Consider the following 18,948-nt stretch of genomic DNA (forward strand, 5'->3'; position numbering starts at 1 on the left):
GAGAAGGATCTAACAGCATATTTCTAATCTGTAATTCTGTTTAGTACAGGTTGCCAGAACTAGAAGTACTTATTTTGCATTGTTATGTTTTTGGTAGAAATAAATATCACCTGAGGGACTGAAACTTACTGTCTCAGGCACAATATCATTGACATAATCACATTCATTTCAGGGTTGAAGTTGGTATCTCTTTGTAACATGCAGTGCCTTAGTGGATGTCCAGGGTGTTCAAAAGTAGCTTAAGAGATCCCCATGCCTTATTTCATTGCAGTTTATGTATCTCCCAAACCTTACAAAGTGGTTATCTCATACCTGTTCATATAGGTTTGCCATTATATGGAATTAAAACCAGAGATGTTTTCTTCCTGACAGTACAAAGATAACCTTTTTAGAAGTTAAATAGACTGTCTTACACAAAAAAATAGAATACCGGACAACGAACACTACTGGAAATGAACACTACTGGAAATGCAGAGCTACTACAGACATCCTACTGTGAAACAGAAACAATTTCTGTGCTCTAATATAACAGTAAGTATCATATTCTAAAATCAATAACTTGGTGTTACTTTATAGCATTAATCCAATTAAATAGTACGTATCAATTATTAGGGTTAATTTTTACTCACTTGTTGTTTTGACTCCAATCACAGCCAAACACTGCAGCTGGATGTTTGTACTTGTGAAGAACCTTGCCATCAATGGTTCGAATAATACTGAAACCAATTACAACAGAATATTAGGAGGAAAAAAGCTACCATTCTGAGTAGGCTATCCAAAACTCAAGTTTGATTATACACAAATAAGCCAAATAGCAGTAAATTAAAAAACAAAACAAACAAACAAACAAACAAAAAAAACAAACCAAAAAAACAGCATACAGAAAGAATTTAGAGAATGTGGGCAGAAAAGGAAAAAAAAGGTTTGAAAATGTACTGAAAAAATACACACAACAATGTTCTTGCTTGACATTTGATCATTTTTGCAAATAAACTATTATCCTCCTGTAGTAATACAATCGTAACTTTTAGTTTGCTCTGCAATAGTGATTTCTAGTCCTTGAAATAACAAACTTTAAAAAAACCAACAAAACAAAACAATGAAGACAAGAGGGATAGCTTTTTGATAAGTGTCCTCTATGCCTACAGGTAAGAAACCTAGAAGAATATTCTTGGCTAAGTAGAAATCAGTAATTGGTTTCAGTATCAAAGTGAAACTACTCCTTTTGGATACAATTCCTTTATTTTTTCTTAAAATCATGAAAAATATAGTCTAACAATACAGGAGATTTATATACACCAAATTTTGGCCAGTGAGAACGGTTTTAAAATTAATCACCGATGGTGCTGCCAAAGTTCACTGACTTGAGATGTACATTTGGTGTTTTATTTTTTTTTAATTTATTTTTTTTTCTTCCAGTAACACTCACCAAAATCCATCACCGCTGCAGGTTGCTATTCTTTTGGAATCTTTATGACTCCAGGCAATGCAGAAGATTCCATTCTTTCCATGCTTCAAAAAATGCAAAATACCTATCAATAAGAAATAATTCACCCCTTTTTCTCTTATCTATTGACTCGTCTGCTTTATTTTGTTCTCCTATGGGTTTCAGCCCATTTCTCCCAGAAAACTGGGACTGAGGACAGAGGGACAGAGACAGTAAAACTGTCCTACTCTCCAGGAACCAAGAGACAAAGAATGAGCAACTCATATGAATCTGAAGCCTGAATAAAGGTTAGCTGCTTGTTCTAATAATGACATTAGTGGGAATGAATAATTGTGGTATGTGAAAACTTAACTGGGGTATGCATCAGGACCAGTGTTTGAGAACAGATGTTTAGTAGCACATGTTCCAATGTTCTACATGTTAAAACTTGAGAACTTCTAAATGTTTTTGTTGTTGTTGTTGTTGTTCATTTGCTTACTTTATTTTATTAAAAAAGGTTTTTCTCCATATCGGTGTTCTTAAAGAGCAGCCCTTTCCTCCAATGCAGATATTGCCACAGTTAACTATGTCTGTCTAACATAATATTAGAATATATATACTGAGAATATACAAAATAGTACAGAATACTACATTATTAAATAGCTCTTTATGCCACTAACTAGTTATGGTACCACTTCAGGACTTGTAAAAGCCTGCATATATTACAGGTAATACAAGGCAAGATTGTAAATAAACCATACTGTCTAGTGTGCTGCAAAATGCAGCTTCTTGGTCTAGACTTCAGGGAATTAAATTTTTTTGGGGGGGCTTACATTTTAAAATATGGAACGTCAATTCACCATTTTATGCTTTGACGTTTGTATGTCCATACACATTTAAGAAAAAATTGTCTTTGTTTTTCTTATGTATTGCTACAGAAACAATTTTAAAATAATGGAGACCTTCTGGTGCTTCACCATTCTCAGGTCACAAATCTACTCCTAGGAAGTAAGAAAAACTTCACCTGCCTCAGAGATAAACTGGCACCCATATCAATCTTTCTACACATTTTTGTTATATCGTCTTTTAAGAACACGTGACAGATCATCATTTATTGGCACTAGAAGGAATGACTAACTTATATGCAATAGACAAAAGAGAAGCAGGCTCATCATACCTCACTGAATCGGGTTATCACTTTGCCTCTTGGGACATCCCAGATGAAGCCACCATTTCTGGATGTTGCACCTGCTATGCAGTTCAGATCTCCTTTTAAAAAAGACATTTATAAGCTCTCATAACAAACATAATATGAAGTCATCAATGCACATAAACAGCAGTTTTTCCATGCTTTAAGGCCAGCATTTGATATTAAGTCGCAAATAACAGTTTCAGCAAAAGCCTGACCTATGTTTCTGCATTCCTATTTTGAACGAAGGGCAAACCAGAAGTTGAATAGTTGCAAAAGTATTGTCAATGCCTGCTGAAAGCTTTGCAACTAAGGTGACAAAAAAGTCATGTCCATTATGCATATGACTGAAACTGAAAAACATATACAGTCTCAATATTTCAAGTTTGAAGTAAAGCATTTGCTTTTAAAGTTCCATATATACTAAAGACAAATCAGGGAGAATGCTACAGGTCACATAACTTGGGCCTAATCCAACAGCCACTGGCTCTTCCCCACCCCAGTGATCATCTATCTAGCTGTAATTTTGCTAAACAACCCTATGACACAGGTAAGTTTCCACTGTTGTTTTATACTGTACTTCATATACTTATACTGTACTTCAGAGGCAGAAAAGGCAATCCATACAGGAGGAGTCTAGAAAGCTGTTTAGAACATACATACATAAGAGATTCAGATAGGAGAAAGTCAGGGGAAAAAAAAAAAAGAGGTATCACCATGTTTAAAGGTCTTCTGACCTTTAAATCCAAATCCAAATGGTGGCATGCATTGGATTATATTTTAGGAATGAAGAAATATGATGGTACAAGGTGGAGAGGAAATTGCTGGGAGTACGGGATGTGAAAGAAACAAGAAAAGTTTTGTCTGGAGTGGGCAAAAATAAAGTGTAAGGAGAAAAAGTTAAGAGCAAAAGTTTAAGGACATACTTTCAATTGGCTTAAGTTTACTTTTTTAATAATTTAGAATACAAAAACACCCCCATTCTTCCCCTCACCATCATGAACAAACTATTCTCTTAATGCGAGATACTGAATTTAAACTGAATTTAAATTTTGGAACAAAATAACAAAAAAGATGTAAAAACATATGTGATATTGTCATAATTTCCATGTAGCACAAAAAATTATCTGTGAAGAGGAACATGGTGTAAGATTTTTTTTGTCTCTCTCTCTTTTTTTTTTTTTTAAGTGTCATCTCATTTCACTTATACAGACAACATTAAGCTTCCCACTAGAATCATAGGAGAGCAAAGCACTGAGCTGAATTAAGAATTAAAAAAGCAAACAACTGTATCTGCTGTCCAAATAATTAAATCACAAGAAAGCTTTCTTATCATCAACTACTGACATCAGTAACTTTATCAGAAATGTACTTTCAGGTTCATCTAAATGGATTGCAAAACAGTTCTAACAAGAAAATTTCCTACCAACTTCAGTGGCTTCTCTAAGGAAGAGTAGACACTTTGTGGAAAAGCTACTCCCTATCCCAAAAATAATAATGAAAAAAAAATAGAAAAGTAAAAGTGGAGCTCTTCAGTGATTAGAATACTACCTGAAGAAGGATGAGATTGAACTGAACACATATATTCCACTTTTTCAGCATAAAATAGAATTTAAATTCCTTTAATCATTTGCCTACTGTGCATAGGAAGCCTCATCATCTCTGTAATGCAGTGCTAGAAAAACTTTGCAGAGCTTTGTTCCTCTAGTCTCAGTATGAAAGGCAGAGATCAGTCCTTATAATGGTGAGCTTCAACGAGTTCTGAAGCACTAGTTTTTACAAGTTTTACAGATATTACTTCAGTTATGTTTATAAACTTTTAAGACAACCTCCTACCTAAAACTAATACTTTTATAACACAAATTGCTGCAAGTCAATGCTAATTCAAAGAACACTTAGACTTAAAGTAAAATATTCTTACCTGGAGCCCAAGAAATGGAATAAATAACCCCCTCATTACCAGGAGATGTGTAAACTGCTGTTAAAGTATTTATATCCCAAACTTTTATTGTGCCATCAAATGAAGCTGTAGCAAGAAGATCAGGGTTATCAGGTTTGAATTTGCAATCAAAGATGGTCTCAACATGTCCCTTAAATGAAACAAATATTGAATCCATTTTTATTACTTTTTTTTTTTTTCTTCCAGAAGTCCAACTCTAGAACAAACTCTAAAATAAACCATATTATAATCTATATGTTATGGCTAATCAGTCAAAATTAAAAGACATAAAATAGCCTGGACTATAACACTCCTTCCCTTCATAGATCTTTATTAAAAACAGAAATATTCTGCCTTAAAACAACAAGGTGATGGAATGCCAGAGATGCATTAGCGTTGTCCGTTGAAAATGAGTTGCTAAGAATATCACTAAAAAAAAACACTAGACAAAAACAAGAAAAAATAAATTGTAAAACAGAAATAATTTTGTTCTTCAGGTATAAACTGACTGAAATAATAAAGCTCTGTATTTTGATTATATTTGAAAAAAATGTACTAGTATTAGGGCAAATTTTCTGTATTCTAAAACAGACTGTTCTATTGAAATTTAAACTTCAATCATTCAGAAGTTTTGCATCTCAACTGCTTGTTTTCTCAGACATGGTCCTCGTTAAACTTGACATACGCATGAAAAATAGATAATATAAAAAATGTTAAGCCTCAGGTTCTTTACAGAAAAAATCTATTAAAAATTAACATGGAACACTAACCTCTATTCAAACACCTACTGGAGTACACCTGAAAATTACTGGCATTTTTCAGTGCAAAGGGAGTAGGGAAAGAGGAAAAGAGAGAAATCGTCAAAAATAACCAACAGACCAGTGAAGATGCTTACCTAATATGTGATAAATTCAGTTTTGAATTTCTGCTTTAAAAAAAAAATTAATTTGGTCTTTGTCATTTTAAACTGAGGGACCTCACCACTTGAGTGGCTTTTATTTTTTCTCAGATTTGACTAGAACCTTAATTCTGGATTATAGAAAGCCATTTACGTAATATTTCAGTGGAGATGATGAAATTAAACTAAAATTTTAGCTAAAAGAAATAAAACAAAAGCAAAACAACCACCACCACCATAACACCCTTAAATCTTTACTGGCTAACAACAAATTTAGTCTCTTTTTTAATGATAAAACTTGTTTGAGATTCCTATAAAAACTTTATTCCTTTTTTTTTTTCCTGTTTGTTTTCTGCTGTTAAAAAAAAAAAAAGAAAAAAAAAAGAAAAGCTATATAAGCAAAATTGTCATTCCAAAGACAGAGATAAGACATACCAAATCTCTAAGGAAATCCCACTTTCTGGCTCCCATGTCATAAAGGCCCACACCACCATCCATGAAACAACAGACAGCATGACCAGGAGGAAGAGAAAATGCTTGGTTTGGGGTTAAAGTTGGCGGAGGAACAGCTTCACTTGTCGAGGATGTATGATGATTTTTAGTTGGAGATGGTGATAAAAATGCTTAAGAAAAAATAGAAACATAAGATTATTTTTTTAATTTTCCATTTAGCAATAAATAATAATTATATAGAGGAAATTGCTTTGTATTACAAAGAGATTTAAAAAGGAAAAATAAACGGACAATTGCTGTACAAAGCCTGGCCTACTAAAGAAGGACATTATAAAGAGTTTGATCCTTTACCCATTCATTTGTCCCACCCATCAGCACCAGAGAGCAAGCACTTTGCTTAATTAAGAACTAGAGAGCCAAGAAAAGTTTTCAGAGATCATCTTGGGTATACCAAGATTCACAAAAATATTTTCTTAACTTACTTCTAACTGTAATGAATAACAATCAAATGTAAACTTACACTTTTTCTTTGGAGGAGAACTTAGTACATGCAAACCATGGAAACCCGTTTTCTTCAATTTAAAATTATCTATAGGTGTTGTACGTGAAACATTCCAAATACGTAACACACCAACTTGAGAATCTGTGGTTAAAAAAGAACAATTTATTTTTTAAATTTTTTAATGTATACAGTCTGTTTAAGCAAAAAAAAAAAAAAAAAAAAAAAAAAAAAAAAAAAAGACAATGAATTAAACTTAGAATCCTAAAAATATTTATAGGCAGGCACAGTTGTCTCCGTGGTAATTTCACTATTAACAATAGCAATTAGTAACATTAGTTAATTAAAATTCAGCTGATAAACTCTATGGAAACTCTCTCTTTATAAAAATAATCTCATAGTTTCATTTTCCTTATTTATTGGTTCTCCTGCCTTGAAACTATACTACCTTGAAACTACAGTATAGAAAAGAAGCAGGAAAAAGGAAAAAAAAAATCCTTCTGGAAATAGAGAAAGAAAAGCAGAAGAACAAGAATTGGCACCCTTCAGTGCAATGCATTCCTATTCCCTAAAAAAACTCTAATGATATTGCTTAAGTGTGCATAAGGAAAACATTATTTAGCATAAATACTTTGATATCACTTTTTTGTACCCCACAAATAGAAAATATGTAAAAACTGCTTATTGTCATTTCATGTTCTTTTCCATACATCTTTTTCTTTGTACAACACATGTATACTTTAATTTGTAGAAATGTTAAGAAACAGAAGACTCAGTGCTATATTCACTACTTTTCCATAAATCAGGAAAGAAAAGGCTTACCTCCAGTTATAAACATTCCTGGTGCACTAGAAACCCAGGCTAAACACTGAACAGATGCTGCTGCACTGGGAAAATTAAACGTTGTGATACAGGACAAAGATTCAGAATCAACTAGTCGTATGCCATTGTGTAAATTAGCAACAAGAAGGTAGTCAGTTGACAAAGGGTCCCACTCCAGCGCTGTAACAGGATCCTCTTCATCTGTTCCTTCAAGAGACTCTGGTCTTAAGACATGTTTCTGATTTTTAGAGCCTTTAAGAGTACGAGAATACAGTTATTTCAAAATGAAATCAAATATATCCTTGAGATATTTACAAGGATTGCAAATCTAATTTTTGTTTCTCCCTGAAATTGTTAGCAGCTTGCTTTACTGTCTGTACCAGTGAAATCAACGAAGCTGGCATTGCAATATTTGACTTAAAGTAGTCCTAGCTCCATCAGATAAGACTTTTGTTTTTTTTAATACAGCAGAAGATAGAAACAACTTTCAGATTTATCAACAGAATTTTATACTAAAGAAAAATATGTTAAATATACATTGTCCAAATAATTTCCATGAGCAAAGAGGTATGCAGCACAGTTGAAGATGTGAGCTATTTTAGTATAAGCAAATATGCATAACAGGCGTATTACATTTGCACAACAGCAAAAATACGCAAAAGAAAAGCAATGTGAACAAGAAAAAAATTGTAGCAAAGTAATGTTTACAAACAATTGCTTTCAAATTTTTTGGTTCTCCAAAACTACCTGTGCAATTATGAAGCATTCATACATTTTAAAGCCAGAACAAGCCATTAGATATCGAATTTGACACCTGCATAACAGATAACCTTGTATTAAGAAAAAAATCCACTATTTTGCACCACTTTTCTAGAAATAATTAATTTACATCTTCAACTATTCAGTTTTAAATTTACTTTTCAATTTTAATAACAAAAAATATAATTAATCATATTTTGATAAATGCCAAGGCCTGACTGTATTAGTTAATGATTGACGTAGGGATATGGTTTAGTGGCAGATTTGGCTAGATTAAACAGTTGGACTTGATAGTTTTGGAGGTCTTTTCCAACTTAAGTAATACTATGATTTTGTGTAGAACAAAGCCTATCCCAACTAGAACCAAAAAAGAAACAATGTTGATCACTGTGGAACATTCTTAATATTAAAATAACTATTATTTTCTAATAAAAATTCTGTTATTGTACATTGTATCTGGCATTAACTTTATCCATCATTTATCAGAAATTGAGCAAATGAATTAAGATTTTACAACTAACAGCTGCATAAACTGATTCCTCCATTCCACTTATGTTTTTATACAAGAAAACTGCTAAGGTGTAGTCATCTCTTCTCAAGCATCAGGAATAAAAGCTCATGGGAACCCCTAACTGTTAAATTTTATCTTCTATTAAAAGAAAGCAATTGTACTGTGAATCATGTGATTGAGTCACAGGTGATTTAAGTAAGCTGTACTTAATTCTGAGAACAAATGAAAGGTAATCTAGTATAGAACACCTGGTTCTAAATGACTGCACTGTATTTCTTTAAATAGGTTACTAATCTTAAATCCTTGCCTGTATTTTCTTCACACTAAATGTTCTGCTACAAACATGGATAATCTGGAATTAATTAAAAGAAAGTATAACTACAAGAGAAAGACCTAAGTAGTGTAGTCTGCTAATTATTCAGCAGTGACTCAAACAGAAAGACTGGATTCTTCAACAAGTCAACACACTGCACTCTCAAACACTTAACAGGAAGCTGTGGATGTTCAGGTTCTCTCTAGAGAGTGTTTTGTAGAATCAGTAAGTGTCCACAATAAGTGTATTTTACTTATTCTGCAAAAGGACTGGACCCTTTAAAAGAATGGAAAAGGAACTTTTTTTTTTAAAATTGATTTTAAAGTAAATTGATTTTTAAGTAAGTCCTGGTCCAACAAGCCATTGTACACATTTTACAGTAGGTACATGAGGGCTGAACTTTAAGCTCAGAATGCAAAATATTAGCTTACTAGCCTGTACTGGATACTGCCAACTCCCTGCCCATCTCTTTTTTATTTATTTTTTTTTTAAATAAAAATATAAACACAAAGGACCTATATTTAATCCACTGACATCCCTTTGTTCGAAGTACTGTTATTTTTTAGAAGCCACCAGTTACAAACATCTGATCAATAATGACTATAAACTGTAAACTAGAAAACCAAGGTTGATAAAATTAGTTAGCTTACATAAGCCTACATTTTCAATTATATCCAAATGTTAAGACATCCTAGTAGTTCATGAAGGTGCAATTACATTTAAAGAACTAGTCATTCATGAAGATGTAACCACAGTAAGGGTACTCATTGGAAAAAGAAACTAGGACTTGGCTGTGTACTTTCATAATCATTATGATTGCTCAAATGTCATTGTCCTAATTTCAGGAATATAATCCTTTGAAATACTCAATTTTCTTACTGCATGCAAGATTGGGCTTTGAATGGCAGCAATATGGTATTTCAGTTAGTGCGTGGTCTTGAATACATCTGAATTTGTCAAACTAATTCATCCCACATAGTAAAACTTGCTACTTAGCTCTGACAATTAATTTGTAAGTGGACCTCTGCAGATCCATGATTATTTGTTACTAAAAAAAACAAATAAAAATCCTATTTGACTAAATTATCTTACATCCAATTCATTAAAAGAAGTATGTTCGGAATTAAAAAAAACAACACACACAATAGAATCCAACAGAAAATGCATTAATTTCCTTGAAAAAATTTGTAAAAGTAAAATTTTAAATAATTTAAAAACAAAAAATTAAGAAGTTCATTTTCAAGTGTCAATTGCAGTTCCAAATAATTTAAGAAGTAACCTGCATTATTTATATCCAGGAATTTCAGTGGAAAAGTTCTGAAAAAAAAAAAAATCACTCAATTGCATATAAATTTACAATTTGTTGGAAACCAATAATTTTATATAGATTAAAAACAGAAAACCACTGTTATTTATTTTTATTTTTAAATGATCTTAGAAAATATTTATAATATTACAATAATAATGAAATGAAAAAAATACTCTAAATAGATACAAGCAAAATTTTTGTCTACCCCCCACCCTCCCTCAGTATGAACAATTTTCAATTAAAAAAATAATGGAACTTGTACTGTGGTACATACAGAACTGCCATTGATGCCAGCTTTTTAGCCAATGTTCTACTTGCATGACAAAAATTCTGACATTTTAAATCCTTTTGCTATTAATGCTATTTTCATATTGAAATAATTCTAGGCAAACTATTCATGAAAACTCTGTTTGATACATATTTAGAGGTGATATTAAAACAGATTTTAATTTCCCTATGCTAGTACTAAGTCAGCCAGCATTGCTGAAGCAAGGGAATTTATTTTCTGTGACATCCTTAGTGACAACTTATTACAGTGAACTGAAGGGGAACAAATTTTCAATGGCTGTTGGAATATAACATTGTGTAAAATGAATGATTTATTTAAAGAACTATTTTTTCTCAAAGTTGAAAAATCATGTTTCAGTGGAGGAAAAAGAAATAGACAGAAAAGAAAAAAAATCTAAATAGTCCCTCTCATATTGTTATGTGTCTTCACAGAAAACTGTTTATGAAAGAGTGCTGAATTTTAACTTGAAAGGACAGGTCCTTATTCAGCAAAACACTTTTTTTTAATTAGTCTAGTATTCTGCTAATGAAGTATGCATACACATGCTCTGTGCATTACAAACATAAGGAGAAAAACTGTTGCCCAAGTAGTCTCTTTGAGAAGAGAATCCTAAACTCTCTAACACAAATTCTGACACACTGTTATTCATTAAATGAAATGAAAAAGTCAGCAGACTCTAGAATATGAAGCAGGGGGCTCTAGAACAAACAGAATCAAAGTAAGAGACTAGTGAAAAATTCAAGTCTGTCTATTCGGATTAACAAACTTACTGGGAAATACAGAAAATTCAGTAGAAAATTGTGGCTGTTATCATTCCCCAGAAAAAGTTTGTTAGACTTATCAAAAGGGGGAAGCGAGAAAGAAAATGCTCTGCATACTTCAACTAAACAAATATATTTCTGTGATATAGCAGGAAGAGAAATACTATGAATTAAGAACAAGTTTTATGTATGTGCCCATATTTCTAAAACTTAAATGAAAAAAAATCAGAATTACATGCAAAGAGGCAACAGACAATAATAAAAATATATACATATATATTCCAATATCAGTTTTTACCTGGTTGAAAAATAGACAGACTTCCATCAGTATGTCCAAAGACTACTTTTCCTTTTTTCTTCGGATGCCATCTAAATAGACAGATATCTGACAAGAAACTATGTGCATCTCTATGTACAGTTACTCCACTGTCAGGTCCTGAGATAGTCCAAATGTACAAGGGACCTCTGTGGGACACAAATGCAACTGCATCACCTGCATTCCAGCACCAACTAAGTGACGCAGGAATTCCTGAAACACACAGGTAAACCTTGTTAGAACCAGAATAGGAAATTCAGTATATTACTGTTGGGCCCAGTATCAGCAACTGTCTTGACAAGCTGTAGAAACAATTATTCTTCTACATAAAAACTATTAGACTGAAATTTAAACAATATAAAAGTAATCTACAAGTATCCATATGCAGAAAGCAGAAATATTTCTCAAATTATTTTAATACTACTTTGATCGGCTGTATTTCATGATACTTACATTTGATTTCATTAGTGCCAAAGCCAATCACATATATGAAAGAGGTTAATCTGATCCTGTAAACAATCCTGTCATTCATTCACAATTCCATCTACCACTATTGTTTTATTGCTAGCTATTTGCTATTAAGCTAGTAAAATAGTAAAATACTGACAATTTTACAATTTTCTTTTTTTTTTTTCTAAAAAAAAAAAAACCATAATTTAATCTAGGGATAAATAAAACAGAGGCAGGTATTTATGATAGAACTGGAAAACTCTGTAGTTACAGCAAACTCTTGATAACTTCTTTCTGGACATCCGCCAGTTAACTCTGTTGCGTAGCACTTACCTGTGAGGACTGCCATTTAAAGGTTTTGACCTTAACAATTCCAACGCTAATTATCCCCATAATTTAATAACATGTGTCTGAAGGGGTGAATGACAGTAAGACAAACTTCTCAAGATGAAGATTCACAACTGTTCCTATTTTGATACTTTAATGCTATTTTTGCTCTCTTTAATACTACCTTATTAATAGGATGTTTAAGTATATTATCCTAAAAATAATACGATTTTAGAAAATTTAAAATAAGAAAAAATATTACTTCACATGTATTCACTGGTTGAAGTAGCTCTTTAAGCAAGCAATGTGTTGAAAAATAAATATCAGCTTTCATATTAATGCATAATTTGAGCAAATATTCTGTTTGGATTAGATCAAATCATCGTGTGTTTCCCTACTTACTCCTTTTGCAGGATATGCATGATACACAAGATTTTCAGGGGTATTCTAAATCCTCTGAAAAGAACAGAGTAGAGAGTCCCAAAATATCTTGGAAGAACATGAGATACTGATTGTCCTTGGGTTACACCTATTTTCCAAGAAAGCAAATGTAGGAGTCAAGCACAGCTGGAGAGATTGCCTATAAGAACAGAAATACAGGTGCTGGTTTTGACTGAACGGAATGAGTGAGAACTGGGCAGGGAAAGGTGACAGGTATAGACTTTCAATCCCCCTACACCTCTATTACAATCTTGTCAGCAGTTTCAAGTCCTTAGATAAGATGCAGGTGGACAAGAATTAAGGTATTTAAACAAAAACTATTTTTCAATTTCGTTGATAATTTATACTTGAACCTGCTGAACACTACATGTTATTTGCTTTCACTTCTGTAAAGAATGCTACATCTTATTTTTCACTTTAACTGTAAAGTTATCATGAAAATACATGATCCAATGTTTAAATCTTAATTATTTATTCTTATTTCTTATGATAAAAAATGTTTATTTCTGCTCAACCAATAATCAATGACAAAGTAAATTCTTCAGTTGGTCAAGTACTTTAGAGAAAATAAACTTTTCACCAATTACTAGATACTTCAGAGCAATTTCCTCTAACACACTATCATAATTTTCTAAAACGAACTATAACAATCAGAAGAGTATTGTGTTATGCAATTATTAAACCACTGGCCTACTGAATGCTTTGAATTTACTTTATGTCAAGTATTTCTGATACGTGGAGATGAAAAGAACTTTATTGAAAAATAGATCTCCATGTTTGAAGTACCTTTTGTGTTGTCCAGCTTGGCCACAACTTTCTGTTCAGTCACATTCCAAATAATTACTAAACTGTCTGCACTGGCACTTGCAAACATATCAGGATTGTGCGGACACCAGGATATGGCTGTGATTGTCTTCTTATGCTCAGACATAATTGCCCGGAGCTTGAATTCATTGTAACGGTGATCCAGCTAAACAAAAAGTAAAAATTCGTTTTAGAAATACATGTTTTGAAAGCTCACTTTAAATACTGTTGGGTCAGAGAACTGCTCACGTAACAGGCTTACAAATGAAATTTTTGTGGATTAACAATTCTCAGTACTTGACATTTAAATAAATGAAATTCCTATGTATTTTACTTACACTGAAAAGGTGTCAAATATTCAATTATCCCAAGCACTATTAGCATTCTATTGTTTTCACTTATAAACTATTATCACAGAATCACAGAATTGTCTAGGTTGGAAGAGACCTCAAGATCATCGAGTCCAACCTCTGACATAACACTAACAAGTCTTCCACTAAACCATATTGCTAAATTCAATATCTAAACGTCTTTTAAAGACCTCCAGGGATGGTGACTCCACCACTTCCCTGGGCAGCCCATTCCAATGCCTCACAATCCTCTCAGTAAACTTCTTCCTAATATCCAACCTAAAACACACTTGTGCCACTAGTGACCAGCCTCCAGCTGGATTTGACTCCATTCACCATGACTCTTTGGGCCCACCTATCCAGCAAGTTTATAACCCAACGAAGCGTACGCCAGTCTAAGCCACAAGCAGCCAGTTTCTTGAGGAGAATGCTGTGGGAAATGGTGTCAAAAGGCTTGCTGAAGTCAAGGTAGACCACATCCACAGCCTTTCCCTCATCCAGCAAGTGTGTCACTTTGTCATAGAAGGAAATCAGGTTCGTCAAGCAGGACCTGCCTTTCCTAAACCCATGCTGACTGGGCCTCATCACCTGGTTGCCCTGTAACTGCCGTGTGATGACACTCAAGATAATCTGCTCCATTAGTTTCCCTGGCACTGAGGTCAAACTGACAGGCCTGTAGTTTCCCAGGTCTGCCCTCTGGCCCTTCTTGTAGATGGGCGTCATGTTTGCTAACTGCCAGTGGACTGGGACCTCCCCCAATAGCCAGCACTGCTGATAAATGATGGTAAGCGGCTTGGCTAGCTTCTCCGCCAGTTCTCTCAGTATCCTCAGGTCGATCCCATCTAGCCCCATCAACTTACATACATCCAAGTGCCATAGCAGGTCACCAACCATTTCTTCATGGATAGTGAGGGCCACATTCTGCTCCCCATCCTCTTCCACCAGTTCAGGGTACTGGGTATCCAGAGAGCAACTGGTTTTGCCGCTAAAGACTGAGGCAAAGAAGGCATTAAGCACCTCTGCCTTTTCCTCATCTTTCATAACTAAGTTCCCCCCCTGCATCCAATAAAGGCTGGAGATTCTCCTTAGTCCTCCATTTTGTATCAATCTATTTTTAAAAACATTTTTTGTTGTCTTTGATGGCAGTCACCAGATTGAGCTCCAGATGAGCTTTGGCCTTTCTAATTTTGCCCCTGCACTGCCCCGTAACATCCTTATAGACCTCCCGAGTGGCCCGCCCTCTTTTCCAAAGATTGTAAACCCTCTTTTTCCTGCTAAGCTAAAGCCACAACTCTCTGTTCAGCCAGGCCAGTCTTCTTCCCTGTCAGCTTGTCTTTGGGCATGTGGGGACAGACCGCTCCTGCGCCATTAAGATTTCCTTCTTGAACAGCACCCAGCCTTCCTGGACCCCTCTGCCCTTCAGAATCACCTCCCAAGGGACTCTACCAACCAGTGTCCTGAACAGTTCAAAGTCGGCCCTCCAGAAGTCCAATACAGCGGTTTTACTGGTCCCCTTCCTGGCTCCTCCAAGAATGGAGAACTCTACCATTTCATGGTCACTCTGCCCAAGACAGTTTCCAACCACCGCATCTCCCACCAGTCCTTCTCTGTTTGTGAAGAGAAGGTCTAGCGTGGCACCGCCCCTGGTATGGAGGTGCCAGCTGCATCACAGAAGCTATCTTCCACGCTCTCCAGAAACCTCCTTGTCGTGGTTCTGCTCGAGTGGGCAGCCGAGCTCCACCACAGCCGCTCTCTCACTCCTTCTCCTCAAAGAAGAATGGGGAGAAAATATGATGAAAAGGGCTCAAAGGTTGAGATAAGGACGAGAAGATCACGCAGTAATTATTGTAACAGGCAAAACAGACTTGGCATAGGGAGATAGTAAGATTTATTGTTTATTACTAACAAGCTAGAGAAGTGGGAAACAAAGGAAAGAAACCAAAAGCACCTTCCCCCCCCAACCACCCTCTTTCACCTCCTCCCCCCGAGTGGCGCAGGGGAACGGGGGAATGGGGGTTATGGTCAGTCTACAGCACTTCTTCTCTGCCGCTCCTTCTTGGTCACTCTCGTCCCCTGTGTTGTGGGATCCGACCCATGGGATACAGTCCTTGATGAACTGATCCGGCGTGGGCTTCCCACAGGCAGCAGCTCTTCCAGAACTGCTCCAGATATGGGTCTGTACCATGGGGTCCATCCCTCAGGAGACAACTGCTCCAACCTGGCTCCCCTACGGGCAGCAGCTCCTGCCAGGTCACCTGCTCCTGCGTGGTCTCCTCTCCATGGGCTACAGGTCCGGCCTGGAATCTGCTCCGGCAGGGGTCTTCCACAGGCGGCAGCCTCCGTCGGTGCAGGGCCACCTGCTCCACTGTGGTCTCCTCCACGGGCTGCAGCGTGGAACCCTGCTCCACCATGGTACTGCAGGGGGACATCCTGCTTCACCATGGTCCTCACCACAGGCCGCAGGGGACTTCTGCTCTGGTGCCTGGAGCACCTCTCCACCTCCTTCTTCACTGACCTTGGCGCCTGCAAGGCTGTTCCTCACTCCTCTCACTCTCCCAGCTGCTGTGTGGTGCAGCATTTTTTTCCCTGTCTTAAATATGCTCTCACAGAGGCGCAAAACAACATCGCTTATTGGCTCAGTTCTGGTCAGCAGTGGGGCCCTTACCAAACATGGGGCAGCTTCTAGATCCTTCTCACAGAAACCACCCCTATGGCCCCCTGCTACCAAAACCTTGCCACGGAAACACACTACACTCCTAGACTGCTTTCTCTGGGCTGTGCTGTGCTTCCAGGATATATCTGGGAAGTTTAAGTCCCCCACAAGAACAGGCGCTGACAATTTCACAACTTTTGTCAGCTGCCTGTAGAACTCCTCCTCAGCCTCCTCATCCTGGTTCGGCAGTCTATAACAGACCCCCACCAGGATGCTAACCTTGTTGGCCTTCCCGCTGATCCTAACCCATAGGGACTCAACCTTATCGTTCCCAGCCTCAAGTTCCGTGACATCAAAACTCTCTGATATAGAGAGCCACACCACCACCCCTTCCATGCTGCCTGTCCCTTCTGAAGAGCCTATAGCCAGGCATTGCAGCACTCCAGTCATGAGAGTGGTCCCACCACATTTCCATGAGGGCAACCAAGTCGTAATCTGCCTGCTGCACAATGGCTTCCAGCTCCTCCCGTTTGTTACCCATGCTGCGTGCATTAGTGTAGATGCACTTCAGTTGGGCCACTGCCTTCTCTCCCAGCCTTGCCATTGTTACCCCTGGCACAGCTCTAACAAGCCTTCTTTCAGCCCTGTCTCCTTTCTCACCTAGTTTAAAGCCCTCTCAATGAGCCCCGCCAGCTCCTGGCCAAGAATCAGTTTTCCCCTTAGAGATAGGGACCCGTCTGCGGCCATCAGGCTGGGTGCCAAGTTAAGCACCCCATAGTCAAAAAAAAACAAAATTTCTGTGTTGGCACCAGCCTCTGAGCCATGTGTTTATCAGGTGGGCTTTCCGTGTCCTCTCTGTACCCTTCCCTGCCACCGTAGGGATGGACGAAAACACCACCTGTACTCCTGCTCCATCCACTAACTGTCCCAGTCCCCTGAAGTCCCGTTTGATGGTTCTCTCTTCAATGTCATCACTGCCAGCCTGGACTATTAAAAGAGGATAATAGTCAGAGGGGAGAACCAGGTTGGGAAGCTTTCTGGCAATGTCCCTGACCCTGGCCCCAGGGAGGCAGCAGACTTCCCTACGGGTAGGGTCAGGTCGACAAATAGGGCCCTCTGTTCCCCTGAGAAGGGAGTTGCCCACAACAATCACCCTTCTTTCTGTCCTGGTGAAGGCAGTCCTGAGGTGTGGAGTTGACTTCCTTGCCCTAGGCATCCTCCTGGGAAGACTTTCTACCTCTTCCTCAGCTACTGGTCTTCTCAACCTCCAGGGTCTCAAACCTGTTGTGGAAGGGCACCTGGGAAGGTGGGGCTGGTGGGGGAGGGCATCGCCTGTGATGTCGAGCAGGGACCTGTTTCCATTCCTCCTCAATTCCTAGGTCCCCTGCCTCTGCCTGACAGCAACAGGGCAGAGGGTCCACCCCCAATTGGGGTGTCTCACCCTGGGGCCTGTCCTTCAGGTCATGCAGGGAGTTGCTCCACAAGTCTATCTCATGCTCACACTCCCTGATATCCCTCAACCTCTCGACTTCCTCCTTGAGTTCTGCCATGAGGTGGACCAGGTCATCCACCTGCTCGCACCTCACGCACACAGTCTCTTTGCCCCCCGCAGGTGGTAGCAACAGGCTCATTATATTTCTTTAAAAACTGCACTCTGACATGATTTTTATATAAGGATACTAAAATGCATTCTTTACAGTTAATCTACATTTCCATGTACCATCCCTTGAGTTTGAAACCTAACTCCTTAATTTGCTTGGTCCAGTAAAAAAAAACAAAAACAAACAAACCAACAAAAACAAAACAAAACAAAAAAACAAACAAACATGGAACCCCAAACCTGACACAGAAAAGTTTATTTTAATCCCACAAGCAGCGTAACTCATGAAGTTCAAGTAAGGTTATCCTTATTTCATGCAGTATTTCTCAATCTGAAAATTCTATGTGATAGCATTTATACTTTTTTTTTTACATGTTGATGCACAGTAATCGGGGACTGTAAATGACCACACTGCTGTGCAGTTCAGAAACAAAGAAAGTAATAAGTTACTCCAAACCAAAGATAACGTGGGCCACTGAATCCACAGCTCTGTAGCTCCATCTTCAAAGTTTCCCAGAGCGGATTAAAAACTGCTTCAAATTACTACTTCTACGCTACAGCTTCAAATGAAACCAAAGAATTGCTTCATTTCTCTCTCAAAAGCTGTTATTCTTTGACAGATTTTCATTCATCTCAGACATTTGCTGGATTGAGAGCCTTTTACAAATAATTCCAGATACGTACAACTTCAAATACAATGCTTACACGTCAACTCTATGCACTATTTTTAACTAGCAGAAAAAAAAATACTTTGAAAGAGGTATCTTGAATGGGAGATTGAGTTTTATACAGATATCTTCTCAGCAGTAATCATACTTTCAAAAGCATAATAGAAACAT

The 18,948-nt window shown here is 36.9% G+C and overlaps 1 protein-coding gene across 1 annotated transcript in view; it reads right to left on the reverse strand.

The window, feature by feature from the left end:
- The window catches only part of WDR17 (WD repeat domain 17), a 53,238-nt gene that overhangs the window by 25,019 nt on the left and 9,271 nt on the right, over positions 1–18,948 (reverse strand). Inside the window, exons 3-11 of the mRNA XM_084286340.1 lie at positions 13,489–13,672; positions 11,467–11,697; positions 7,227–7,478; positions 6,426–6,548; positions 5,888–6,075; positions 4,537–4,705; positions 2,604–2,695; positions 1,430–1,512; positions 630–716 (exon numbers count right to left, since the gene is read on the reverse strand). Coding sequence (XP_084142466.1) covers positions 630–716; positions 1,430–1,512; positions 2,604–2,695; positions 4,537–4,705; positions 5,888–6,075; positions 6,426–6,548; positions 7,227–7,478; positions 11,467–11,697; positions 13,489–13,672 — 1,409 coding nt within the window. The remainder of the gene's footprint in view (positions 1–629; positions 717–1,429; positions 1,513–2,603; positions 2,696–4,536; positions 4,706–5,887; positions 6,076–6,425; positions 6,549–7,226; positions 7,479–11,466; positions 11,698–13,488; positions 13,673–18,948) is intronic.

Source organism: Netta rufina (genome assembly GCF_964035555.1).
Source record: "Netta rufina genome assembly, chromosome: 4".
NCBI classification, from domain to species: Eukaryota; Metazoa; Chordata; class Aves; order Anseriformes; family Anatidae; genus Netta; species Netta rufina.